The sequence below is a fragment of the Antennarius striatus genome, chromosome 4 (genome assembly GCF_040054535.1).
Source record: "Antennarius striatus isolate MH-2024 chromosome 4, ASM4005453v1, whole genome shotgun sequence".
Classification (NCBI taxonomy): domain Eukaryota; kingdom Metazoa; phylum Chordata; class Actinopteri; order Lophiiformes; family Antennariidae; genus Antennarius; species Antennarius striatus.
Window position 1 is genome coordinate 21088771 of NC_090779.1, and position 27536 is coordinate 21116306.

The window sequence follows — 27536 nt, forward strand, 5'->3', positions numbered from 1 at the left end:
TTGGAAATGGAAATGGATCCCAGATCTCCAGACAGTAAATAAAATGAGCACAGGTTTCGTTTACTGACAAAAAAAACATGGATTTATTCATATGTCAGACCAAAAAAAAAAATGCTGCAAATATAATAAAAAAATCATAGTTCATTTAAATTATTTATTTATTTATTTATTTATTTATTTATTTATTTATTTATTTATTTATTTATTTATTTATTTAAAATAAGAAAATAAATGCTAGCTGAAATAATCAGAAAATATTCCTATTTTACATTGAAAGTTGCTGAATCAAAAAACTGAGCAACAACATGAGACTCGCAGCCATACATTCATCCGCCAGGGGGCGTCGCAGCCCTTTAGGACCAACAGGATTAGATGACCTGTTCTTAGAGGTAAAGGATAAATATCAGAAACTATGAGCATGAGGTTCGGAGCCGTCAGCTGGAGGACTGCGCCACCTAGTTTTATTCTTATTCTGTATTCACTTCACTTTATCTGCCCCCCCCCCCCCCACACACACACAAACAGACACACACACACACACACCTGCAACAAATAAATGGATTGGTCATCTTTCCTCCACCCCTCTCAGAGGAGATGGTAGGACCCATTGGCAAACTCAGCGGTCACCTCTCCCCCCTCCCTCTCTCTCTCTCTCTCTCCCCCCTCTCCTCTCTCTCTCTCTCTCTCTCTCACTTTCCCCGCTCCCTCTCCCCCCCCCTCTCTCCTCCCTCTCTCTCCCTGTGAGTGAGGCATCATTCAGACTCACACCGAGTCAAGCTTACATCTCTCCTCCTCCTCTTCTCTCTTCTCCTCTTCTCGTTATGACCCATTTCAGGAGCGACTGTGACCGAGACAGACGTGAGTATCACACACACACACACACACACACACACACACACACACACACACACACACACACACACACACACACACACACACACACACACACACACACACACACACACACACACAGTTAGATGAGTGTCTTTTAGATCTTGTGACTGGTGGTGTGTGTTGCAGACACACGTGGCTTTGAGCTTCTATCTGTGTGTGAAGGGAGTTGAGTGAAATGACCTCAGCTGTGTGTGAAGGAGTGAAGACAGGAGAGGTGAAGTAAGAGCAGGAACAGGTGGAGACCTTCAGCACAGGTGGATCAGCTCCCAAGGGGAAGACGCTCTGAGGGCTTCATTATATCCATTACACCAAAGCATGAAGTGGTTTCGTGTGTGTGTGTGTGTGTGTGTGTGTGTGTGTGTGTGTGTGTGTGTGTGTGTGTGTGTGTGTGTGTTTGTGTGTTTGTGTATAATTTCTATCACTAAAGTAGCTGTATTCTTCCATGGTTTGGGATTTATTTGGTAATTTCCTGCCTTTATTTGAAAATTAATTCCCTCTTTGTCGTATTTTTGTCGGTCCTCTGTGATTTGCTGACTGGACTCGTTCTTTGTGTTTTCTCCTCTTTCATCACCGTTTCTTAGTCGTTACAGCCTTACTGCTTTTGTGTGCTATGGAACCTTAGCTGCCCTTTAGGTCATCTATCCAGAACCATCACCATTGCAACCATCATCATCATCATCATCATCATCATCATCGTGAATCAGCTTTGTAATTTTGGCTCTCAGTTGATGCCTAAATGTCACTTTTATTCTTTAATTCCATTTCCTGCGCTGGATCTGCCTCATGTGACATAAATCGTTCCCTCCCATTCATTCTGCTTCCTGTGCAATTTAGGAAAATTGTAGTCAAATTTAACTCCAAATTTAGAGCTAATTTAAACGTAATTTGCCCCCCCCCCCCCAAAAAAAAACAAAAACAAAAAAACCAAGTGCTTTTCCATGCACTAGAATAAAAGCCAGAGCATTATAAGGACTCTTCACATCCTGCGTCTTGTTTGGCCTTAATCTCTGCAGAAGATTCTCAGAAACGGTGCTGACCCCGACAACGACCTCCATACTTATTACTCGTGAGTCAAGTTAAAGGTTTTGTTTGTTCATCCATATAATCGCAGAAATGTCAGCGCTCCCATCCTTCGCCACCATCCGCCGCCATGGATGAGAACACACGAGTGTTACAGCTTCTAAACCTGGTCTGGTGTGAAGAAATGACCCCTGGAAGTGTGATGTGTCATTTCTGTGTGTTTTCATCAGCTGACCTGTTTGGTTCAGTTAAAACTGACTCTGCTGAGTCGGACTAGTTTGTGGGATTTGTTAGGGCTGGTTTAAAAGCTGTTAATCGGACACCTTTGGAGTAATGATAGCAAAAACAACCAACCAGAGCATTTTATAAAATAAATATAAATAAATATGAAGCTTTAATGCAATACTATACTCAAGGAGATGTTGTGTTTCAGAGGTGATCATCCTGGGTAAAGCGAAGCCGCTTGTGATTAGATCCTAGTGTCTCAGTCCATCAGCTGTCAAATGACTGAACACAGATTACATCACCGCTGTCGTGATTCATATCTATCATGAGCATAATGACGTTAAGTCATGTGTAACATTATGTTCTACATTAGCAGGTTTAATATTACTCTGTGCACACTACTAAGTTCATTATCAGGTGTGATATTTTGTCATTTATTACTTGTCTTTATCGCTGCCAATGTGACCTTCAAGGTCGTTCTCGAACTTCCATTTCTAGTTCCATTTCAGTCCAATTTTTTTTTAGTTCACTCTCTCGCTTAACTGCTTTTATTTTCTTTGACTAGGTGCAGGTTCTTGCGTTAACTCCTCATACACTATTTTTTGTAATGCTGTGTACTTATTTTTATTGTATCGTCATGTCATTTGGAGCGATTTCTTGTATACAGTTTTCCTTAAATTGTAAATCAGTATTTCATCTCATCGGGTTTCGTCCCGTCATATCATACCGTGTTGTACTGTCTCATCTCATCTCATCATTTTTGTTCATCTCATGTCGTCTTATCGACATCGAAAAAAAAAGAAAAAAAGAAACTCGAACAGAGAAGCAGCAGAGCGTTCCCGTTCTATGCTGTGGTGTGATTGGGTCATTGCTTGGATCGGCTAGTGAAGCTAATTCTATTGTCGATTGCTTTAAAGAAGAAAAAGACACATCCATTCATTCAAAAAGCTCCAGTCAAAGGTCAAGCAATGGAAATTCATAAGGAAGACATTGTGGAAACATTTTTCTTTTGTGTCTTTCACCTTTTATCTACACACACTTGATGTTGAGAAGTGAGGAGTGATGATTATGTCAAGTCTCATACACATCCTGATTTTATCGTTCTGTTGTCATCCACACACACAGATTTTCAGTCCTCAAAAGACAATGTTTTATCTGCTTCTGGGTGTTTCTGCAAGATTTAAAATGGTATAATTAAAAGAAAAATCCTTTTTGGAAACTCGATAATGATGAAACAGATGTAAACACGTCACCCCTCCTCCGAGAAGCGCCGTTAACCCCCATTGTTTCCTGACACACAAACAGGATGAACATCAGACAAGGTTGTTCTGGTGCCTCATTTGTGTGAACAGACAGACAGGAAGTGATGGAAGCAGGATGGGAAAGAGATGAAACAGGTTCTGAAACAGGAAATTAAATGAATTTGTTATTTCCACTGTGATTATCCAGAGAAGATTTAATGGACTAAATGTGGTGACTGATGTAATTGCATGGAGGTTGTGATCGCTGGCTTCGTCTGGGCCAGTGATTTTATTCTGAGCTCCAGGGGTGTTTTTTATTGAACTGGGTTTATCCTGTCCTGTAGATGACTTAAATCAAGGAAACCTTACATCTGGGTGTACAATAGCATGTCACAACATTATATGTTAAATAAATACAGGTTGGAAGAGGTGTAAGATTCTAAGAAAAAGCTCAAAACTTCTGAAATGAGTGTTAAATTGACATGAAAACAAATTAATAAAAAAAAAAAAAAAAAAGATCTCTAATATAATACTAATACTACGACTAACAATAATAATAATAAAATAAATAAATAAATAAATAAATAAATAATAATACACGGTGCACTGCCCACCACAGTGAATAAAGCAGTTGATGATGAATGAATGAATAATAATAATAATAATAGTAAAATAATATAAAATAATAAAAAATACAATATTAATATAATAATAATAGTAATAATAATAATAATAATAATAATAATAATAATAATAATAATAATAATAATAATAATAATAATAATAATAATAATAATAATAATCATGTGGTCATGTGTTCCTCTAGCAGTGGTTGGCGTAGCTTCTAGTTTTGGGAGGGTAGCTGAGCGTTCTCTTCTCTTCTACTACACACCTGTGTCCTGCAATGCTGTGACCTGATCAGAGAAGCTCAATGCTCAACAAGTGAATAGAATTAGAAGTCCAAGCCAGAATAAAGGCAATATAACAGTCCAACCTCCCAGTGCTGATAATACTGAAACAGTAAAAAGGGTCATTAAGTGGGCTAACTACATTAACAAAGCTAAAAGCGGAGGCGTGGCGTGTTTGGCTGGGCTTGTTTTTAGTAGCACAAAGTAAATTCTCACTGTTTAGTTTGAAAAAGAAAAAGAAAATAGAAACCACCGCAGATTGTTGTCGATCTTTTAACAAGACAAGCGCTTCGGCCCTTAAAATAAAATTTCACAGGAAGCAGCAAAGTTAAAAACTTGCATTATTACTGAGTTCTGACATTTTGATTCCTGAATCAACCAATCGGCGGCGAGCATTTGACAGAGTCATCAAGTTTGTGGAACCAAACGCTGCAAACAAAACAAACCTTTCGCCGTCGTCTTGACGCGTGATTTGATTAGATGATGGCGGCGCTAAAAGCTGTCCGCTCTTGACTTGTGGAGGGAAAGTCTGGCACACGCTGGTGACGGAGGCAGACAGCATAATCATCATCGCCGTTCAGCAGACAGACGTCACCTGACAAACGCCTGCGACCAAACGTACGCAGACAGACACAAGCGGCGGTGGAGGCCAGCAGCCGGCCTCTGCTCCGCGCCGGATTACCTGCCAAACTTTGACTGGCCCGTCCCCGAAAACCAATATCCACGAGGGTGTGAAATTGTCCTGTCATCACTCTTTTTTTTTTCCCACCCCTTCCCTCTCATTTTCCTCTTCTCCACCCCCCCCCCGTCCATCTTTCGCCGTCTCTGTAATGTGTCGCCCAAACAATGCGAAGCAATAAGCAAGCAAATGGCTGTAATCGCTCAGTCGATGATTCACAATCGCTCGCTCAGGACGCGGCGGGTGTCACGACAACCTGGCAGCCTTATTGATCTCCAGTGGGGGGAGGGGCGGTCAATTAAAGATACCCCAGCAGTTAACAGATGGAGAGTGACGGCGCTCGTAAACCTCGTACTAAAAGTCTAATGTCCTACAAGCTGCAGCTGGCGTGGAGGCCGCAAACAACCCCGACGCTGACTGCGGATGGGGAGAGGGTGACGGTGGGGAGGCGAAGGGACCAGCTGCTGTCTTCCAGAACACAGCTTGACACGCCGGGGTCTTCAGAGCCGAGCGCCGGGCTCCGATTGGAGGTCATGGGGAGACAGACTGCTCTCTTCTTTCAATTACACAATCCGTGATTGAACAGTCCAGATCGACTGAGGAGGAGGAGGAGGAAGAGGAGGAAGCCAGACGCTCTCATTCCCTGTATTTTACCCCTTTTCAAGAACCCCCCACCCCCCTACCCCCTCGCTTTTTCACCTGCAACTCAAAACAAGGTCAAGAGGGCAGCGCTTGCAAACTTTTACCGAAGAATCGGGACGCCACTGGTGACATCATCAGTCGATGGGTGTGGTGATGGATGGGGTGTCTCAGGTGTTTATCTCAGGTCGGGTCTGTTTGGCTGCAGGTTTCTAATCTCATATTGGATTACAGTATTTTCCACACTATAAGGCGCATTGGATTTAGATGCACCTTATAGTGTGGAGAATACTGTAAATGCCTGCTTCGCTTTAGCATCTAATTCTATACAGGCCTGCTGCTGCCATCATATACCGGTGAGGAAGCTGACCTCATTTACAGCACAGAAGAAAACAACCCGGAATACAACAATCCAATCATTTATTCTTTTTCCAGCTACACGAATCAGATTTTCTACATATTTTTAGCATTTTTTTTGGGTCATTTATCAACAGAGGAAAGTCCCCTTAAGAACCTTACCCAGAACCCGAGGAGGCGTCACTGACTCCACGGCGCGTTCTGACATGAATCCCAGGCTGAAGGAGGATTTCTCCGTATCTCCAGCTGACAGTTCCACTACAGTCATGACTGAGAGGAAATAAACTCCACTCTGACAGATAGAGGTCAATTAGACTCTTGAGCTGCTCATTAAGGTGGCTGGATGAACCCATCGTGTGTGTGTGTGTGTGTGTGTGTGTGTGTGTGTGTGGTTATTTCTCTGCTCTATTTATCAGCTTTGCTGGTTGGTTTTGCACCTTGACTGCTGCCTGTCTTTGCTGAGCTGCTGAAGACTCGCCCTGACGCGACGGTTTTGTTCTTGTTTTTCAGATCCCAGGATGAACGGCGAGCTGAGAAACAGTCGCGCCGGAACGGCCAAGAGAGGAAACGGCGCTCCAGACAGGTGAGTCCAGACCGCCGCTCTCTACAGGTGTGAAGAGAGGGCTTTCCAAAACTGTGATAGTTGAAGCCTAAACAGAAAAATCCTCGGGGCCCCACCGCTCCAGACTGAGGACAACATCTCATTTGTTTGTCTGTGTGGTGTTTGTGTTTGTGCTGTTTGTCTCTGCGCGAAGCAGACAGTCCAGCTGTCCCCATCTTTAACCTCATTCTCTGTTTACATGGAAACCAAAGCCAAACTGTCCTCCAAATCCCGCCGCCGCCTGTCGCTGGACGGATTAAAAACAGCAGCTCTGGGATTTATAGCCAGGCTGCTCCACGGCCAATCCCACTGAGACTAGAGGGGGCCTGTGGAGGGACCCGACACTGCACACACTTTCAGGTGCTTCACATCCTCTGGCTTCATGAGAGAATTACCAATAAAGGAAAGTGGCAAAGCCACAATTCAAAAAAATACTTGTGCAGTCAAAATGTTGCTGGAGGCAATTTTAATGACGTCCAGGGTCGTTTTAAATTCCTCCACAGGATCAATAAAATTTCCCCTTCATCCTTATTCATATGTATTGCAAAATTTATAGTTGAATATTTTTATAATTATTTTGACTTTTAAAATGAAGTGAGGCTGTTAGATATCACGGCTGTCTCTAATCCATGCAAATAATAATGTAGGAGAAAGAACGAAGGGGAAAAATCACCTCCGAATCAAAAAAATAAATATTTTCTTGTGCCCGTATTTCTTTTTTACTTTATCTTGTTTTTGGTAGAAGTTTGGAGATATCAGTAGATGTAACTGTTTTCTCTCTGATATGATAGCTCAACTTTTAAAATCAATGATGGAGGCAGGCGTCTACTCACGGGAGGCGATATCATCTGATTATTTTATGTAACCACTTAAAGATTTAGATTTTCTAATGTGTTCCGTTTTGATTTTACACATCATCAAGGACTGGGCATCAACATTTATTATATTGTAGAGAAAGTAAACATCTTTACAGTCTGTATTTTAAAAAAAAAAAAAAAAAAAAAGGCAAATCAGTCCAAATGTTCCAGAGGACTGAGAGGCTCCACAGGCAAGAGGGAAAATAAATGTAATTGATTTGGGGATGAGCTGTCTCTTTAAATGCTCGAGTAAATGTTAAGTGGTGTTTTATCAATTTTTAATGCTGTGCTGGTATTTTCCTCTTTGTGCAGAGATGAAAATTATCGAAGCCGCGGAGGTTTGTGCTTTTTTTAAAAAAAAATTTTTTATTTATTTTTTACTAAGCGCTCTGAGAGAAGTTTGGCCACAAAATTCAGGAGGTTCATTGAGCTGTTTCATCCGACGGAGACGCATTCAAAGAGGGAGGACAGGCGGGGGGTGAGGGGGTGGTGGTGGGGGGGGGAAGCTGGAATCTATCAGGAGATGAAAATGTGATGAGAGAAGCAGATGGATAATGTGTGAGCAACTGGGAATGTTTGGTTTTCAACAGGATTGTTAAAGACCTTTCAGCTTTTCCAGAGTCGACCGGTGGCGTTTGGTCATCTGAGGGGAAACACAGATTCTGAATCTCAGTCCAATGCAGATACTTTACCCTATGGAGATTGAAACCATCTCCAACTTATGGAATTAAACAGCTTCGAGGCTGAAGCGTCGATTTAAAGTGTGAAGCAATTGTTTTCAAGTGCTGATGCATTGAAGACATGGGTTTTTGTTGTTTTTTTTAGTGACATTTGAAAGCAGATGGTCTTTTTCCCATTAAGGAAGCTTTACAAGTTTCGACTAAATGGGAAACTGGGACTGCTTGTTTTTAAAAACTTGTGTCAGTGATAAATGGATAAAACGTGGACATTTTTAGAGGAGTTTTCTGCTTCTTGGCACAAGTTTTTAGCGTCGTTAGATTTGATTAGGAGATAGAGAGGGAGGCTGAACCCATCTGTAACGCAACCTGGTGTCTTCAGATAGGGAAAGATGGGGAGGTGTGTATGTGTGTGTCTGGAAGGTGGTAAAGATGACAAATGGTTGTGCGAAAATCACTTGATTATGTTTACCGTGGATTAACGTTGGAACCTCTGCTGTTAATGCGTCCGAAGCTGACGGTCGCACTGAAAGCATCGAGATCCTCCTGAGACGATCGTGTGTGTGTTTCTCCCAGCAGACATCCTGTTGTGTGTTAAAGAGGCTGTTTTATTCAATTTTATAGAGGCTGAACTTAACCAGTGACGTAACAAAGTCATTATTACGTCAAATTTGTCTGATGTTCAGTCATTTATTCCATTTTTGAAGCGATGTTAGTGTACAAAGAGAAACACGTGTTTATTCCGGTGTCTTGATGCATTTTTAATTCTGCTGACTTCTAAAATGTCACTGTGACGGATCAATGAGACCGATCGGATTCTTAAACCTCAGTTATGAAATATATGAAAATTAAAAAGAGCTCAGAGAGCTTTTTTCATATCGGCAAAAGCCCAGATGACATGGTGTTGAAGGACGTGAAGAAGTGATCCAGAATCTTCATCTGTACCCAAATCTGCCTGAAAATTGAATCAACTCTTCAGCAAAAGTTCATCATGACAACCTTCTTGATAACTTCTGCAGGCAACAAATGAATTTGGACGATCGGGCCGTCGTTGGCAGAGGAAATGGATGTGAAACTGTGTTTGAGTCTCAATCCAGTGTTGATCTGAGTCAGAGTGAAGCAGAGCTGGTTGTCTTCATGTGGAACGATCCGAGTCCTGATCCATGACTTCATGGAGTCCAGGAGCTGTTAGGTTAACTTGACATGATGTTTTCAGTAAGCTGCTGAGAACACACACACACACACACACACACACACACACACACTGAATACATAATTCCAATAGCATAACACTTTGGTTTTCCGTGACTCGACAGATTTTAAGGTATTTATAGTTGCACATCTCAGGAAGTTTGCCTCGAAGGACTTCATAGAAGTTGCTTTCTTTCTTCCATGGCCCCCTGATCCCCCACCTGGTCTCTCTGCACAACCTCCAGTGATTTTACAGAATCAATCACTTAGAACCTAATCCATCTGCGTTTCCACCGGGCGGTGCCAGCTCTGCTCTTCTTCACCCAGCTTTGGTTTCAGGGACTTTTTTTTGGAGGTCATTATCCATTAGAGGATAAAACTGCCTCTGGTCTCATAGCAACGGCGTGCAAAAAACCCCCCCAAAAAACCAACAACAACTGCTGTGTCATCCCTGACCCAATACACTTCTGGTGATCCTCTCACAAACTACCACAGAGCGTAATGTGTTGTCACATTATGGCGCCTGCACAAAGCTGTTTTAGAACCTCAGTGGAGACGATAGCACATAAAATAACTGCACGCACATTGGAGGGATCAAGAATTGCTGATGTCACTGTCTGATCTGTGCACCCTGACTCAGCACTGGAGGATGTGGCCCTTGAATTGGGACATCCTGTATTTAGTCCCTGCTAATGCTACAGGGCAAGGAGGGGCGGATGAATGCTCAAGCGGTCGATAGCAGAAACAAAGAGCCTTCCCTACGCCGCATTTATTTAGTCCCACTAAAGCAAGACATTTTTTGTCTCATTTTTTTATTTTATTTTATTTTTTAAAGTGTGTTTCCTTCTCTCTCTGAGGTTCACCACCTGATCTATGTAATCTATGCAGCTTAGATTAACCGATGAGGAAGAGTCCTGGATCCCCAGCTGGTTCCAATTTGTTCAGTTTTCACATCGACCTGTGGGGTTTGGTTAGAGACGGAGCCTCAGACTGCATCCACTGTTTTTACTCTCCCCTGATTAAGTTTACAAGAACCGAGCAAGATGCAGGAAAATCGAAGGAGACGCAGAGGACGAGCAAGAGCCAGAGAGATAAGGTGTTGATGGGAGAGAGAGAGAGAGAGAGAGAGAGAGAGAGAGAGAGAGAGAGAGAGAGGGAGAGAGAGGGAGGGAGAGAGCACGCCGTGCAAAACACTGTAATTATGTCTTCTTGTCCCTCGATCTCCCTGCTGAGATGAGCGTTTAGTGGAAAGAGATGAATCAGCACTTCCTTTGTGGAGAAAAATAACAGCTCGATAAAGACGCAAGAAAACAAAAACCATTTCAACCACCATACAGACACACACACACACACACACACACACACACACACACACACACACACACATACACACACATAAACATAAGCTGAGATAAAGCTTAACAGCCTCCTTGTTGAAATTTAAATGTCACCTTTGGAAGGAGCCACGTAGCGACGTTGGGCTTGTCCTGTTTCATCTTATCATCTCCGAAACGACCAAAACTTTTTTTTTTTCTTCTCGGTTTTGTGCTCCTTGACTTTTATTTTATAATATAAAGTTGTAACAAATGTAAAGAATGGAGACTTTTTAATGTATATTTGCACAAATATGTTGAACATCGACAAAGATGACCCCCGTTGCACCATGGACCACTACTGATGGCTCTGTACCATACGGCCATCTTGACAATCTTGAGAGAAGAGTCTCGCTGTGACATCGTACTTTACAGGTCACCATCCAAAACTTGGCATGGATGATATTTACGGAGCGAGACACGATAACTGCAGTAATATTGAGTATCATAAATTCCCCCCGACGTCCACGTTAATACTGAACTAGAGTTCACCGCAGCTTGAGGTCACCTCCTGACCTGGCCTTCTGGCCAGCGCCGAGGAAAGCAGAGGCGGCGCCGAACGCTCCCCCCCCCCCCCCCAAACAGCCCCATTAGCTGCTGTCTCACCGCGTACGTCACACCCAGATACGCCAGCGCTGATTTATGACACTGCAGCAGGATGTTGAGGGTGAGCGGTAAATCAGAATAAATGGATGTGGCATTGGTGCATACGTGTGTGTGTGTGTGTGTGTGTGTAGGTAGGTATGTGTGTGTGTGTGTGTGTGTGTGTGAGGAAGGAGGCGGCACTCAACTGCTGCAAGGAAGATGAAACCAAACAGCCCAGCATGGTGTCACCTGCAGCCACACACTCACCCATGAAGACATGAATATGTATGAACACACACACCAGAGTTCAGTCTTCAGTTATGTGTGTGAGGAGAGGGTAACGGGTATGGGTGAGGGGCGGCGGGGTGGAGTTTGCTGGGGGTTACTGGGGCTGAATGCTATCATTAGTGTTGGAGGGGGTGACCGGTAAGTAGCAGCTATATAAATGCAAATTCCTCATCATTTCCTCGTCGTGTCTCCTCTCACTCGCTTCAGCCAAGTTTTAATCCTCCCTCACCTCCCTGTAAATACTCTCCTTTGTGCTCACCTCCACCTCTTTTTTTAATTTTTTTTTTTAAATTTTATTTTATTTTTGTCTCCACCTTGCTGTTCATCCTGCTTGCTAAAGATGACCGGCCTGCTTTAAAATAGCAAAACTACCGCTCCTCTAAAGAAAGGATAGCGTGAACAGATCATTGATTTCACCCTGTCTTCTAACGCTTTTCTAAATGTGTTTGTCTGCTGCGTTTATTGGCGTTGTTTGTGTAATTATTCCCATCAACAGCAGAGCCACTGAGTTCTCTAATAACACCATTAGGGTCTGCAGCAGTACCACACAGCAAATTAAAAGCTTTATTAACAAGTGAAAGAGCTTTTTTTGGGGGTTTTTTGGATGCGATTGTGAGCACAATACTGATGTCGAAATAGCGTGCATTTTATTTCACGACATTCATTTTACACTATTTTTTACAGTATTTACTTTACAGATTTTTAATTTACATGAGATGCAAATTACTCGATGAAAATCACTAAACGCAATGTACCGTTCTTTTCATAGATTAAAGTTTTCAGATGTGTGACAGAAATGGAGGCAATCCTGGACGAAATCCAAAAGTTTTCCTTAAATTCAAACAAAATGGAGCAAAAATTGTAATAATTCTTTTGCTTTCAGGCCTTTTATTTACAAAATGTCCCTGATACCAACGAACAAAATTGTCATATATTATATCTTTGTGTTATTTCACGTTGTGATGGAAACACTGGAAGCTCATGGATTCCCTGGACTCTACTGTTGACGTCAGTACAGTTTCAGCGTTTTCTTTTTTTTAAAAGTATATCTCCCTCCTTACTTGCAAAAGAAAATACTTTGTGCTTGAAAAACTTGTCCAGCCACCTCATTACACGATCGATTGATCCCGGTCCCATTTGGTCCCTCCAAGAATCTGTGAACCACATGTAAATCAGGTTGTACTTTCCGGCTGGCTGGAGGAAATAGATTTCTTTGGAATTGAGCCACTCAATCAAAACCACGCTTAAATAACGTTGGCATTGAATTCTTTTAACAGTAGGCTCTTTAAACGTTTGTTGAGCCAAAGTCTAATTAGTCAGGTGAGCTCAAATCAATAAAACAGGAAAGGTGTTCCAGCAGCATTCAGACATGATGAGGAGGAAAACCGAAAACCAAGTGTATTCACTTCCTGATTTCATGATGGACATGAAATCCGAGTCACCCTGACTTTGCTCCGAGGGGTCAGGAGGACCTGAGGAGCTGCTTGTTAGACGCCCACAATCAGAGCGAGTGGCTTCCACCGCTGTAACATCCAATTACACAGATGAACCAGCCGAGTGAGTCATTAAAGAGTCATTTAGTTTGATCCTGACACAGACGGCCAGAGCTGTCCTGCAGATCAATAATCATGTTCAAAGCTTCACTCCCACACGGTTCAATAGGACTGAGCCGAGGCTCCGATCCGGCCCCCTCCCCGCCGGATCGATCCTGTCGTTAAAAGCTGATTAATCCTCATCACGGCGGATGAAGATGAATGGCGGCGGCAGCAGGAGTGATGATATGTCTGCTTGTCAAACAATGGAAGGATATGAATTTGGCACCAGATCACCTGTTTGTTATCGGTTTCTGTGTGTGTGTGTGTGTGTTTGTGTGTGTGTGTGTGTGTGTGTGTGTGTGTGTGTGTGTGTATTAGATAAATAATGCCACACTTCGAAGTTCCTCTTTTCCTTCCTCTATCCATGCGAGCAGAAGCAAGGCACCATTTCTTCCTCTCTACTATTTACACTCTATTTACATGATGAATGTTCAACACAGCTTTGAGTCAGATTCCTAAAATGATCTTTACTTTTTACCAGCTGCAGTTTTAAACTGAACTTTTTTTTTTCTAATGTGGTAAAGGACTGGAGCTAAAACTAATTTGTGAGCACCTCTGTTTTCTGTGAAGAAAGAGAGAATTTATCGGGACGCTAACATCACCTCTGTCAATACGTGTAGCCTGCAATCATCAGCTGAAGGCTCGCACCGGCCTTTAGGTTTTAATGAGCTATTTTTGGGTGAGCAGAGTTGCTGGTTATAGTGCTAACACTGCCATTTTGTGCTGCCTTGCCCATGGGCTCTTTGGCACTGTGATAAGTGGGTTTGAATGCCATCTGTTCAGTGCAGCTCCAGAACCACACACCTAAAAAATATAGTTATTAAATGTTTTATCGATTATTCATCCACCCATAAATGGGAGATTTGCATGAACTGATCAGGGTCTGACGCATACTAATAATAATCACAACACTTGTGAGGGTGTTCTGGCTCCGTTCCCTCGCTGGATGGATGTGATCAGACGCATCCGTCTCTATTTCTAACCTCTATTTCCTCGCTCCTCTGCTCAGATCCGACTATGAGATGGAGTACGACAGATTCCACGACGGCCCCCATAACAGGTACCAAACATGTGAAAGCTTCAACATGTGTTGCATTTATTTTGTTCTGTTTTCTTAAATTGTTAGTGCCAGATATAACAAACACAAGTAAATCAGCTTTAGCTTGGATTAGCATCTTCAGAAGCAGCGGTTTAGGATTAGAGTCCACCGATGAAACTTTGTTCTTGGATTGGCACCATCTGTAGGAGCAGATTATGTTGCTTTGGTAGAATGAAAAGATATTTTGTTAATGCACTTTTTTTGTATTGAGAATAATAGACATCACTGTTTTTGTTTAGTTTTGCTTTTTTACCTGAGAATCTGAAGCAACGGATCGTCTTCCAACAGTCGGATTTATGAAAAACAGGGAGGCACATCATTCTAGAGATGAACTAACTCGTTGAGAAGCAAAGGCAAAAGAATAAAATCCACTCTTATCTGCATGAATATCAATAAGATAAACGCAGCAGAATATATTTGACAAAAAAGACAAGTTTTTTCTGACAAGGGAAGGCTGATAACAGAGGAGAAAATCCCATTAAATCTTCAGGGAAACTGAGCTGATATTTCATTTTTATTTTATTTTTTTTGTGGGAGAACCAGATCACACATTTTGAACTGAGATGAGGAAATTGGTTGCCCTCAATGGAAACGCGAGCCGAGCCTCAGCGCTCTCATTGTGTCATGCATGCAGCGCCAAGTTGATTTTCTGTTTGATTGTAGTGTGCACTCAGTTTGGAGGTTAGAAAATGATCCTCCTGTCTCAAAGAGATATTTACAGTTTCGGGGGGGCGGGGGGGGGAGAAAACCTGGAGTGGATCCCAGCTTGACCTTGTGGCGTTCAGCTCGCAGCCAAACTGAAAATACATTCGACGTGGATGAGTGGCCTCCTCGCTCCACCCATCCTCAACCCATATTATTCTACAGTGTGAGAAATGACAAAGTACAGTCAAGACGGTAGGAGACACATCAACGAAACAGAGAGGAAATGACAAACATGAAGGCTGAAATCGCCTTTCAAGGATTTACCGGAAAATGGTAGAAATAAAGTAAAGACGGGAATAAAGGAAGAAATGAAGAAACACAGGGAGGAAAGAAAAATATTACTGAAAGAGGAGTTGAGAGATGATTTAGAGAAAACATGAGATAATGAAAAGGCAGTTAATGAAAAAGAGAAAAAGATGCTGCAGAAAGTAAAAATGGATGAAAAGGAAACAAATATGCAGATAATAGACATAAAAATAAAACTGATGACATTTAGTGCTCGATTCATTCGTTCATTTTGCTCATGTAAATATTTTTCAGTCAACTCTCTGCATTTTCAATTTGTTTTTTTTTCCTCTGAGAATGACGCTCAGATTGAAGAGCAGATGCACTGAACTGATGGAGTGATTTCAAAAAGATGTGAGTTTATGGAAACACAAAGTAGAGGGGGGCGGGGGGGAGAAACCAAGAAAAGAGAAGCGAGACAAGTAAGGGAGAGAAATCCGTCTCCGTATCGACGTTATTTGTAGATTTGCAGACAGTTGAGTCCAACAGACTGCCTGGACGTTGAAGATTTCTCTACACTTATTTCAAATCTCTCTATTTTTTTTTTTTTTTTTTTCACATTTATAATCTTTCGCACAAACAAATTCTAAATATGCATTTGTATATTGCATTGCCAATCCTAATAAGCATTGGAAAATCGTTTTATGAACCTTATTTCACACCCCGCACTGATTGAGATACAGCTGCACAACCCTCCACACATAGTTGCAATCAGTTTTGCTCTGATAGAGGCCTCAGAGACGGGGGCGAAGTAATAATAGATAAGCGAGACATGTTGTAATTTATTCACTAAGCCTGTTTCCATGCAGAGATTCAAAACACTAATGAAAACAGATAAATGGAAATGTAAAAAATAAAGAAGGTTGGGCGAGGTTAGATTAGTGATGTAGAGGGACGGTGTGTGAATGGTTTTGAAGTGTGTGTCCTTGTGATCTCTCCTCTGCTGCTGCTTTACATGAACCTGGGTGTGATTTTGTATTTTTGTTTTCTGTTTAGCATCCTTGCAGTTTACAGGAGCACGAGCGAGTGTGTTAACTTCAAAAATTTGCAGTATAGGTCTGCTTGTGTGAATGTGAAGGAAGTTGACGCTGACTTTGCCCAGATAAAGGTTAAAAAAAAAAGAATAAATAATGAAATAACTGAGATGAAAACTACTTGAAGCAGCGTTGACTCGGCTGACCCTTCCACCACAGGCTGAACGGCCGTATCGCCGCAGGCAGGCGAGGATAGGTGGGAGAGGAAGGAAACTTTCTGCTATAGCTGTAGAAGAACAGGTAGAAGATGAAGGAGAGCAGCAGAGGATGGAGAGAACAACCGTTGAGCGTGGAGAAGGAAAAAAAAAAAAAAAAAGAGACTGACAGCATGAAAAACGAGGGTGTTGGCAGCCGGCAGCCCCTCAGATAAACGCTCCACTCCGTTTCCATCCGCTCTCCTTCCATCTGTTCGCTTGTCTGCATCATCGTTTTTGTCTTCTAAACGCATGTTTCCTTAGACGTCCTCATTTTACACCCAGCAGAGAGGTCCACAGGAGTCACGTTCGTCGAGGCGCCGCCTGTGGTTCAGCTACAACGGGTCCATCTCAGAATCAGACAATCGCAAAGAAAGAAGAAAAAAAACACACCAACTAAACAGAATTTGCCTTGTTATTTTTAACAAACATAGTAAAGTCTCATTATTCCACTGATTCCATCCAGACTCCTTCCTCTGGATAATCGCAGGAGAAATACGGACTTGTTTGGTATTGATGATGATACGACAGATTCCCACAGAAACAATCCACCACCTTTGTGATACTGGACCTTTTTGAAGGCTTCAGTATCTGGATGGATAGATGGATCAGTCCTTTTATTTCCAAGCAGGAGCACAATAGCAAATGAAAGAGACATCTGGAGTGGCTAATGGTGCTGCCAAGAAATACTGAACAGTAAACACTCCAACCCTCAAGGCTAACTTTAACTAGCATAGCACTGTTGGCAGAAGCTGAATCTAACTTCTCTGCAGAACAGTCATCCTCGGTTCGCTGCGTGGCCTCCACCGTTTCCTCTTCCAGACTGTTTTAGCCTAAAGAAATGATGAATCTCAGCTTCTGTGTCCTCTCATCTGAACCTGTGACCACGTCATGAATGATCATCCTAGTAGCAGAAAAGGTGCACATATAGTTTACGACTGCAGAATAACATTATTTCCATTTTAAAGTCATTACAACTGGAAAAAAAAATATATGTATATCATAATGTGAGGATTACTATAAATAGTTCAATGCTGGTTAAATATTTTTGTTGGATGCTCTCAGTTTTTGTTGTCTAAACACGACTAAACCTGTTCAGTAGAAAAACTCAACACGACATATTAATTGTGCACACACACACACACACACACACACACACGAAACTTTTGCAGTTAATATGGAACCATAGAAGTTGTTGACTTTGACATTTGCATGGTGATAGCTGTTGTGTACACATTGTTAACTTGTGTGCATAAGTTCAAAAACATACGAGTGCAATAATTTGACATTTAGGTAACCAATCAAATTGGCTGTTTGATCATTATGGAAATCAAACCGTAGAATAAAACCAAAAGAATAACTGACTGTAAAATTCAACTATTTTACATTTTACCCCATCAGTAATTAATGTGTTCCCATCAGCACTGATTACAGCAGTAATCTCCCTCCTGATAGGCTGGCACCACAACTGGATGTCATTGGGTCTGAACCTGTTTCTGAGGTGCAGCAGACGGACCTGACCGTCCTGATTCTGGGTCATTACGTGTTTAATGTCCGCTCCTCTGGCGACACAGCGCTGGCATAAATACACTATTATGGAATAATGAGCATTCACCACCCTCGCAGGTTGTCTGGTAGGATGCCCAAATTCAAGCACACCACAGCGGTGCCATCCTGGTCATGTTTCCCCGGCCGTGACGTTCTTCCAGATGTCCTTTCCTGGAAAATCTTTGTGCCTTTTAATAATGGTCGGTTAGATAAACTACCAAGTGTTATTTTATCCAAAAGACCTGAGAAGATGTAACAGATCTATTTGACCGCTGCAGCTGGCAGGTGGACGATATTTCATGCATCCTGCTTTCTGCACAAAGCCTGCAGGAATTAATTTTGAATCACACAGCTTTGGTGTGTGAGGGTAAAGGATGGGTAGAGGATGTAAAGCTGTGGAGCTTGGCCGTGTCAACACCGCTGCTGTAAATATTTATAGGTGTTTATCTGCTGTGTGGGGGATTATCAGCTTAGCAAGGTACAGTAGCCCCTTCAACAAACTGGAGGTCTGAATGTGTGTGTGTGTGTGTGTGTGTTCATGTTACCACACAAATGTAAAAGTTGCTGATCATATGTTAATCCTCCGCTGTGCTGCTGTATTTCTCTGTCACCGCAGGAAGCTGTTTGTGTGAGAGCAGCAGAGCTCAAAAACTGCTTTACAGACAGACATTAAAATAAAAATACCAAAAATCTGTAAGGAGATAAAAATAAAGTCTCTGAGAAAAGTCTCATTACTCGGGCGGCATCAGACCTGCTGGTTGTAAAGCGTGATGCAAGCCTCGGGTTTTCTTTTTGTGAGCAGCTTTCTGTATTTTTAACTCGTCCTTTTCTTAGGATCTATTTTCATTTTTTTCCCACTACCTTCCATCTGCCTTTTCAATGAAAGTTTTTTTAAAAAGTTTACTTATTACAAAGTTTTGTGTGTTTATTTGATTTGCACGTTGCTGGTCAGCTCAACAAAACTTAAAATCATGAAACTTCCAACATTCTGACCTCATTGGAATCAACTTACATCCATTGACCGGTGAAAGGAGTGAATCAGATTCTCTAGTCAAAGATGTTAAATGTAGCATCTCTGCATTTAAATGTCAAATAATTATCAGACTTTTTCAGTTTCCCCAAGTGTTTCCAACATCTTTTTTCCAAACCTGTCATTCATTTCCTGAGTTAACTGAGTTTCAGGAAATCTGTCTGTCACGACTGAAGCAGAACTCATCAAGGAGAAGGTGCTGTTTTAAAGTTAAATACATTTTATATTTAGTTCCTATATTATTCTTGCTCCCTCTCTCTCTGGAGTGACAGGTGATTACAGGAAAAGCAGAAAAGTTGTCCTTGAAGAAAATTACAGATTGTTTTGAGTTTGAAGCGGTTTCGTTAAGTATATACACACCCATTGATTGTTATGCTATGTGAATATCACCTGTTGTCCATGAGAAAAATAAGCATAATTTCCCTCAATGTTAAGGTGAAGTAGTGGTATAAAAAGTTGAATAAAATAAAATGACACAAATGCAATACTTATTTATATTTAGTAATGCTTACATTGCCCCACTGAGGACCTAAATTATCACTCTGCGTGATGGGATTTCTTCATCCCACAGTAGGGCTGGCAGGTTTCATCCTGCGTGAACACATGAAAATCCCCTGAAGATTATTTTTTTGGCACATGTGATATAACTTCCCCCAGGCATTTGAATTGTAAAGCCTACCCCCCCCCCCCACACACACACACATACTGAAGCATCTTTTGAAATGAATCAAGTGGGTGCGTGCAGGTGTGTGTTTATGCATGCTTGTGTGTGACGGTGAAAGAGATGAAGTGTATTCATGTTCCCATGTGGAGTCAATCCTCCTCCAGCTGTAGATGGCTGCTGTGATAGACAGCAGAGGTTGACAGGGAGAGGAAAGGCTGCTCAACATCCTCCCCATCGCCGCCTCTATCGCTCGCTGCATCAAATTGGAGCTGTCAGTCAGCTCTCACCCGCAGCACAACACACTCCATCAGACTGAAACAACCCGGGGAGGAAACACACCGTCTGCAAGCAGCGGCGACTCTAGCAACTTTAGAAAAAAAAAAAAAAAAAAGAAGAGGAAAAGCAGTAATGTTGAAAGGACGGAATGTGGGATGATCTGTCGAAATGAAATCAGTTATCTGTTTTTCCGAGAGATAAATTGATCCGTCCTTCATGAAGCTTCATTTCTCCACGAGCGGGAGAACAGCTGGGCTGCAGGTTCAAGACTAAATTCACTTTGGGTTGACTTTCAACTGCAGCTACCCTCTTAATGTCGAAGCTTTCATTCTTGATTAAATTCCCAATGGATCATTCAGCTTTTTTTTACATCATTAAGGTTTTTTCTTCTAAGTAAGCAGGTGAGTGGAGGAAGCAGAGAGAATGTCCTTCAGGCAGAGCAGCTATGTTGCTCAACACTTTATGTGAAACTATGGCAAATACTTTAATCTGATTGGCCAAAACAGATCACTATAACACGTGCATTGCTTCTCTTTAAAATAAAATAAAAACATTCAGGGACAGACTGGAAATCGTTGACTGAAAGAGGTGAAGGCAGAAGGAAAGTGGGTTTAATACAAGTTGAAAAACACGCAACACTTACAGCAGCAATACGAATGTCATCCAATTACATCAGACCTACAGGCCTGAATATTAAAGAGCAGTGATGACAGGACGGTCGGGAGTCCTTCTGCAAAACAGACAGAAAGACAAACCATTCGTCCTCTGGTTCCTCACATTCATCTTCCGTGAAGATGTCATCACTTCTGATGTACCTGATTCGTGCTAATGTGTGTGTGTGTGGGGGGGGTGATGTCTAAACTACATTACGGGGATACAAATCTACTCACTAACTGACTTCATGTCGGAACTAGAATTAAGTCCTGCGATTATGTATTTTTTATATAGCACAAAAGAATTTAAAAAAAACAAAACAATTTTATGTATTTTCAAATCCTGAACAAAAAGCGGATTCATCTGCAATTCAAAGCAGTTCCCAACAAACCTTGGTGTTTTTAATCATTTACATCTGCAGGAGGAACCGATAGAGTGGGTTTTGAGGACAACATAGTTTTGTTTTTGGTGTTTCCATGAGATTAATCGACAAAATGTATATAAAAAAAAAACAGAGAAATAGCAGAAAGCATTGTCATCTGAGCTGAGACTGCAAACGGATCATCCATCTGTACAGCATCAACTACAATGCAGCTCATCCAGGCAAAAGAATGTCTTGTGGTACATTAATTTTCTAGCTTCAAAATGTAAAAGTTAAGAAAGTGTCAGTTTTAATAAATGTTCACTTCTGAGAAGCAAAAGCTCTTTGTAATTCCTAATCTGTCTTTTTTGAAGTTTTATTATTATATAAATCACTGCATAGACTCATCCCACACGCCGACCTGCTCATTTGTTGCAAGCATAAGATTAATTTTGGTCATAAATTACCATCCACTTCATTACAGTAATAAAACAGTCAAGACACAGACGAGTAGCAACATGCCATACCCGCGGGCAGTGATGCATCATGGGACTCTGCCTGTGCTGTGTGTGTGTGTGTGTATGTTTTGCAGGGTGTTTGACTACCAGCGTGTCCCGTCTTCAGTCCTGATGGATCCCTTTCCTGTGAAACGATCGCGCCCTTCATCTTCATCTTCATCCTCCTCCTCCTCCTCCACAGCACCTTTGAGGATGAAGAGCAGCAGAGCTTCCAGCAGGAGCAACACAGCACACAATCTCTCTTGTGAAAGCAAACGTAAGTGAGCTGCCGTGCTCACTTCTTCCCCATCTTTCCCAAAACAGCTAATGTCTCTCATGACGATGTCACATTTGAATAATAGCCTTTAAATTCTGGCTTTGCTGCCAACACAGCTGGAGGTCGGTAAGCCGGTCTGTACACACATTTATTCACACAGGAAACCGCTTAAATTGAATCTATTTAAACTTAACTGTTTACCAAAGATGGGCATGAAAGTGGTAGTTATTGAAAGTTAAGAAGATTTAGATTTAGCAAAAATACTGGTATCTTTGTCCCAGGAGTCGGTGGAGACCAAACCGGAACTTAAAGAGCAGTGCATCTTGGACCCGAACACAATTTTCAAAAGGAAGGATTCACATCAAAGCTTTTGGTATTAAAACAGTTAAAAATGTAATGCAGACGTCAAAACTTTATTCATGCATTCATCTATTATCATCCTTTAACTAAGTCATTTTAATTTCTACCGTTGCACCAACTCAGACTAGAAGTTGTCTAAAGGCACTTTTCACATGAAGCAGAATTAGATGTTTCTCTTTATGATGTTCGTAACAGAAATAGAACAAATCTCATTTTGTACACTACCTGTAGGGGCCCCTACATCCAGCCACATTGATGAAATACTGAGGAAATACAGGAAGTAAACACAAATTTAGAATGCAATTTTAATCATACTGAAAAATATCCCTGTTGGTTTGCACAAGCTGCTTAATTGCTAAAATACAACAATCTGTTGTTCATTCATTCATTCATTTTCCAAATCCGCTTAATCCGCTAACGCAGGTCGCGGGGTAGCCAGTGCCTATCCTGGCAGTCTCAGGGCGTGAGGTTGTTGAACCTTTTAATTCTTTTTTTTTTTTGTTTCCTCACCAACACAATGTCAAACCCTCTGATATTAATTGTATTCATTGTTTATTCTGCACCCAATAGTGCTGATTAGGACTTTTGAGTGGTACGGTTTTGTCTACCAATCCAAACTGTCGTTGAGTCAAATATCCAAATCCATGATTACTGTGGTTGTGAATCCAAGTAGAAAGGACAAAAACCAAATGCATAGATCTATAAATATTATCCTGCATGTGTGTGTGTCCTGTCAGTGAGTCAGTTCACGACACCCTGTGGGTTTGAATACTAAAAAAGCTTTTAACCACTGTGCTGATGGCAGAGGTCAATATATGTTGATGTTCAACATATTAACTCTGAACAAATAAGAGCTTTTAAATTTCAAATTCCTCCCAGAGCCTTGACTGGTGGTGGTTCACATTTTTGCCTGTCGTACTGTATCTTTGCTTTTTATAAAATTTATAGCTGACGTGAAAAATCGGAGCACTCAGTGAATCTTTCCTTTTCTAAAACCCCGTTCGTGTTATCTCCCGCCTGTATGATAGCTCGTCTCGGCAGTGGGGCCCCAGGGTGTTAGAGAGAAGGCGGGTGGGGGGTGTGCCAGATGGTCTCTTCATTAAAGCCTTCTGTACCTCAGGGCTGTCCTCCCTGCTATAACCCAGCTGAGCCTATCAGCACTCGCAATTAGACTGAGTTAATAGTGCATGGCAAATAAGAATTGTTTATACTAGTTTATTACAAGCCTTAATAGTTTTTACTTTGCACCATCACAAGAAAATTAGATTGCCTTTGCAAGCTTCTGAGGTCAAAAAGCTTTCAGGAGTGAAGTAGTTTTCAGGGTTGTTTGGTGAGCTGTTGGCGGCGCTGGTGGTCCATTACACGCCACAGCGAGGGCAGCGCGAGGAGCTGGGAGTGCTGCACTGAAGGGTAATTGATGGTGCAGAACTACAGGCTTGATAACGGCAGGGGTCATTTGATGGCGTTTACATCAGCACAGATTTAAGAAGAGAAAACCTCCAAAGTCACATCAACATTCAACGTCCGGATATGTTATATTTGGATGAATCTGAAAAACAATATTGTGCATCATTCACTTAAATAGCGACCCCCATTGACCTCTCTGTCTCTGCAGTGAAGATGGCGGAGCTGCTTTCTATAAAAAGGGAGCTGACGGTGATCAAGGTTCAGATAGACGGCCTGCTGGACTGTGTGGACAAGATGGACAGACAGAGAAAGGACTGCTCAGGTAGGGACAGCGGACGTTTGTAGTCACCTGTCAGAGTCAGAAACACTCCACAGTTTGGCTGATTTCTGCCGATTGACACATATTGGTGCATATTTAGATTGTGTATTTGTTTTTAATATGTATTTATGAATCTATTTACACACACAGATTCTGAATATGGATTTGCAAAATTCCTGTATTCACAAGTCTGAGCAAACATTTGCAGATTGTTTCACAAATTGACCTTTGTGATGAGACACAGTCTACAGAGGATTTTACTACTATGGCTTCATAAAAATGGGTTTCCTATCTGCATCAATGTGAATTCAAATAATAATTAGCTTTATAGAATATTATCAAAATGGTTGCCAATTATTTTTTAAATGTACAAATTATTCCAGGTCTACTTTTGGATAGTTTTGTGTATTAAAAAATGATAATATTTCAGTAACTCTTCATATATTTTGTACAGAACTCTTAACTTCCATCAGTTAGATGAATAAACTGGACTTTCAGGTAGACGTGATAAAACCATATCAAACTCAAACATCAGTTGGATGTAGGTTTAATATACCCCGAGGATGACTGCACTCTGAACTTAAGTTTATTATTGCAAATGATCTTTAAGTAACTGTTGATGCGGACAGAGTCGGCTTATTTTCCATCAGATGCGATGTGCTATCAGGCTGCATCTGTGAGTAATGGTTCAATGACAAAACTGCCGCCAGCGGAGCGTGGATTATGACAGGGAGGTAAACAGCGATAAACACCGGCCTCATAACCTTTCATAAGCTTCCCTTCAGCGATCAGCAGTTATCTTGTCGTTGAACGACTCCGTACGTGTGTGTGTGTGTGTGTGTGTGTACATGTATCTGTATGCTGATTTTATTTTTCTACCATAGAAGAAGAAAATTTCCCTGCGATGAAACGATGAGGAAATAACTTTTAGTGTCATTTTGACAGTCTTTTCATTTCTTTTACACCATTTTCCTCGCCTCAAAATAAATATCAGAAAAAACTTTTCTGCCACTGATGATGAGGTGGGATGATGGTTTAGTGGGATGATGCACATGTGTGACAGACGGTGGTCGGATTTATTCCAACAGTTTAGACGTCTAGTTTACATATAACCATTGATGCAACACTAACATAGTGTGAAGCAGGAATAATTAGATCTTGGAGGTCAAATGAATTCAATACGTCACAATAAAACCTGGTCAAACAAAAGGCATTTATATCCTTTTTGTATATCTTTGTGTAAAGCTTTCCCTTCAAGCTTTACACAAAGACGTTGCACATTTCAAATTCTGTGCATATTAAACACGTCCTGTAGCACGGATCAGCGGGGACGTGAAGCGGTGAAGATACTTTTAAGCTGGAAGGTAAAATCTCCTGACAGGTGTCTAGAAGTCCTAAACACACCATGCAAAACATGGTTTTGTGTGTGTGTGTGTGTGTGTGTGTGTGTGTGTGTGTGTGTGTGTGTGTGTGTGTGTGTGTGTGTGTGTGTGTGTGTGTGTGTGTGTGTGTGTGTGTGCGTGTGTGTGTGTGTGTCAGAGTGTCCTCAGAGCAGGGAGCCCAGTGTTTCACCCCATCGAGGTTCGGTCAGCAGCCTGGAGAGAGAGAGTCCTGAGCCAGGAGAGGCCAGTGAGGACGAGCCGCTGTACTACCAGCACTACTACCCCCACAGCTACCCCCACAGGGTAAATGTATATGCAGCCACTGCCGGAGGGGATCAAATGTTGATTTTGCAAGTGAGGGGGAAACCTTAATACTGGTGTAACAGCAAGTTCTAGCCTGAAGAAGAAGAAGAACACAGGTACAGCCAGAGGTTACACGCATAACACGACTACATAAACAGCTGCAGCTTCACGGGTTACACAACCTCAATCTCAACCTTAGATGAGAGGCGAAACATCTTAAATACACGTCCATCTGTTTCTGATTCAACCTTCAAGGATTACCCAGTGTGGAGCTCAGGTCTAGACAGTATTGTAATGCTGCCCTCTTTTGGATTTTCGATGTCTATCGTGCAGATGGACGACACCGCTGTAAAACTGATGTTTGAAAAGTGATGTCGGCTACAATCATATTAACAGTCGTTTTCAAATAATTCATTTGTCAAAAATGTACTTTTCTACATCCATTATTTGTTCCACCTCCAACAAGAATTAAAAAAAAAGAATGGGCTGAACTTCCATTATTAAAACAGAATTTAATGTGTGTGATTGGTGGTCAGGAATTAGAAATAGACCGGACAAACGAAGGACGAATACATCTGACATTTCTACTAGAATTAGAAGAGCGCCTCATTGCTGTGCACAGAGCTGCCCAAAGGCAATTTGCATAATCTGTGATGCACAATGTGTTTAGTGTCACCTTGCATGTGTTTTTTATTCAGTCCCTTCATCAGTGTGAAGCAGATTAGCTGCTTGGAGGAATGGTGCATTCAGTGTTTCTCTTTCTTTACAGTGAACCTAATGATATAGAATTAGCCTGCAGGCTGCCTACCTGGCTGACAGAGCGATACCAGCTCATTAATCTGAGCGGAGGCAGAGAACAAACCCAGCCTTAATCTGCAGCATTGTTCCTCTGACAGAAACGTGTGTGTGTGTTTGTGTGTGTTTGTGTGTGTGTGTGTGTGTGTGTGTGTGCGTGCGTGCGTGTGTATGTGTGTGCGTGCGTGCGTGTGTGTTGATAAGATAGAAGGTGTTGGTAATTACTATTAGTCCGAGTGCTGCGCTCAGAGAAGATGAGGCTGCAGTGATGGTGATGATAGTAATAAGGAGAGGAAAGTTGTGTTAATGAGGGCTGACTGCAGTGTTTTCACCGACCCCCCCGTCTCATCAGGAGTTGCATGCTCTCTGTTTCCAGATAAAACAGCATCACTCTGATCTAGACGACAATCTGTGACGCTGCAGCTCAGGTACGATCCCTTTACCGATGCTTCAAAGAATCAGACTGATGCTGCTTCAACAACGGTTCTGTACAAACCGGTTAGGTGTTACACTCGTCAGTGAGGAATCTTTATCTCTCCTTCATGGATCGGACGAGAATTTAGAACATTCAGGGTCCTCAGAGGATGAATTCAAACTTGTAGGATTCCCTGTGAAGACACAGTCGAATTTAGTATAGAATAAAGACATGAATTTAGATATCGTGTCCAAGGCCAACTAAATTTAATCATGAAAGTTCATAAGTACCACTTTAATTAATGTGTTGGAAAGATGAATTATTTCATTGTTATCAAGAGATTCTAATTGACTGACTGACATTACCAGTTCTAGAGTTCCGTCGACGTCTAAACATCATCTTTTGTGTTTTTCACATGTCTCCAGAAAACAAAAGCTCAGATCAGTGACACCTGAGATGGGAATGATTCAAGGAGGCATTGGCAACATTAACTTCATGGGATTCACTCTCCTTTACTGCTGAATATATCACGAATCATCACGGTCAGTCTGATCTTTCGATCTCTTGTTTCCATTATAAGGTACATACAGTACATACAGACAGGTTGACAATATAAGTTCTTTTTTTTTAAAATTATTATATGGATTGTATGTGGAGTTTGCTTATTTGTTGATTTGTGCAGGCAACTATTTATGAACAATAGTATCAGAAATAATTTAATATGTTAAAATTAATGGCCACAAAGCATGTGCTGTTATATTATATTATATTATATTATATTATATTATATTATATTATATT

At 41.5% G+C, this 27536-nt stretch overlaps 1 protein-coding gene across 5 annotated transcripts; it reads left to right on the forward strand.

The window, feature by feature from the left end:
- Nucleotides 1–767: 767 nt before the first annotated feature.
- Nucleotides 768–27412, forward strand: LOC137594421 (RNA-binding Raly-like protein). Of its 5 annotated transcripts, XM_068313874.1 has the most exons (8): nt 768–858; nt 6474–6546; nt 14140–14190; nt 21573–21754; nt 23730–23843; nt 25380–25525; nt 26697–26748; nt 27161–27412. In XM_068313874.1, exons 1-7 carry the CDS (start codon nt 822–824, stop codon nt 26733–26735), a joined length of 642 nt encoding a protein of 213 aa, XP_068169975.1. In that variant the 5' UTR covers nt 768–821; the 3' UTR covers nt 26736–26748; nt 27161–27412. The 5 variants fall into 5 exon arrangements, with proteins under 5 accessions (XP_068169975.1, XP_068169976.1, XP_068169978.1 ...); XM_068313875.1 differs by lacking the exon at nt 26697–26748; XM_068313877.1 differs by lacking the exons at nt 25380–25525; nt 26697–26748.
- The last annotated feature ends 124 nt before the right edge of the window (nt 27413–27536 follow it).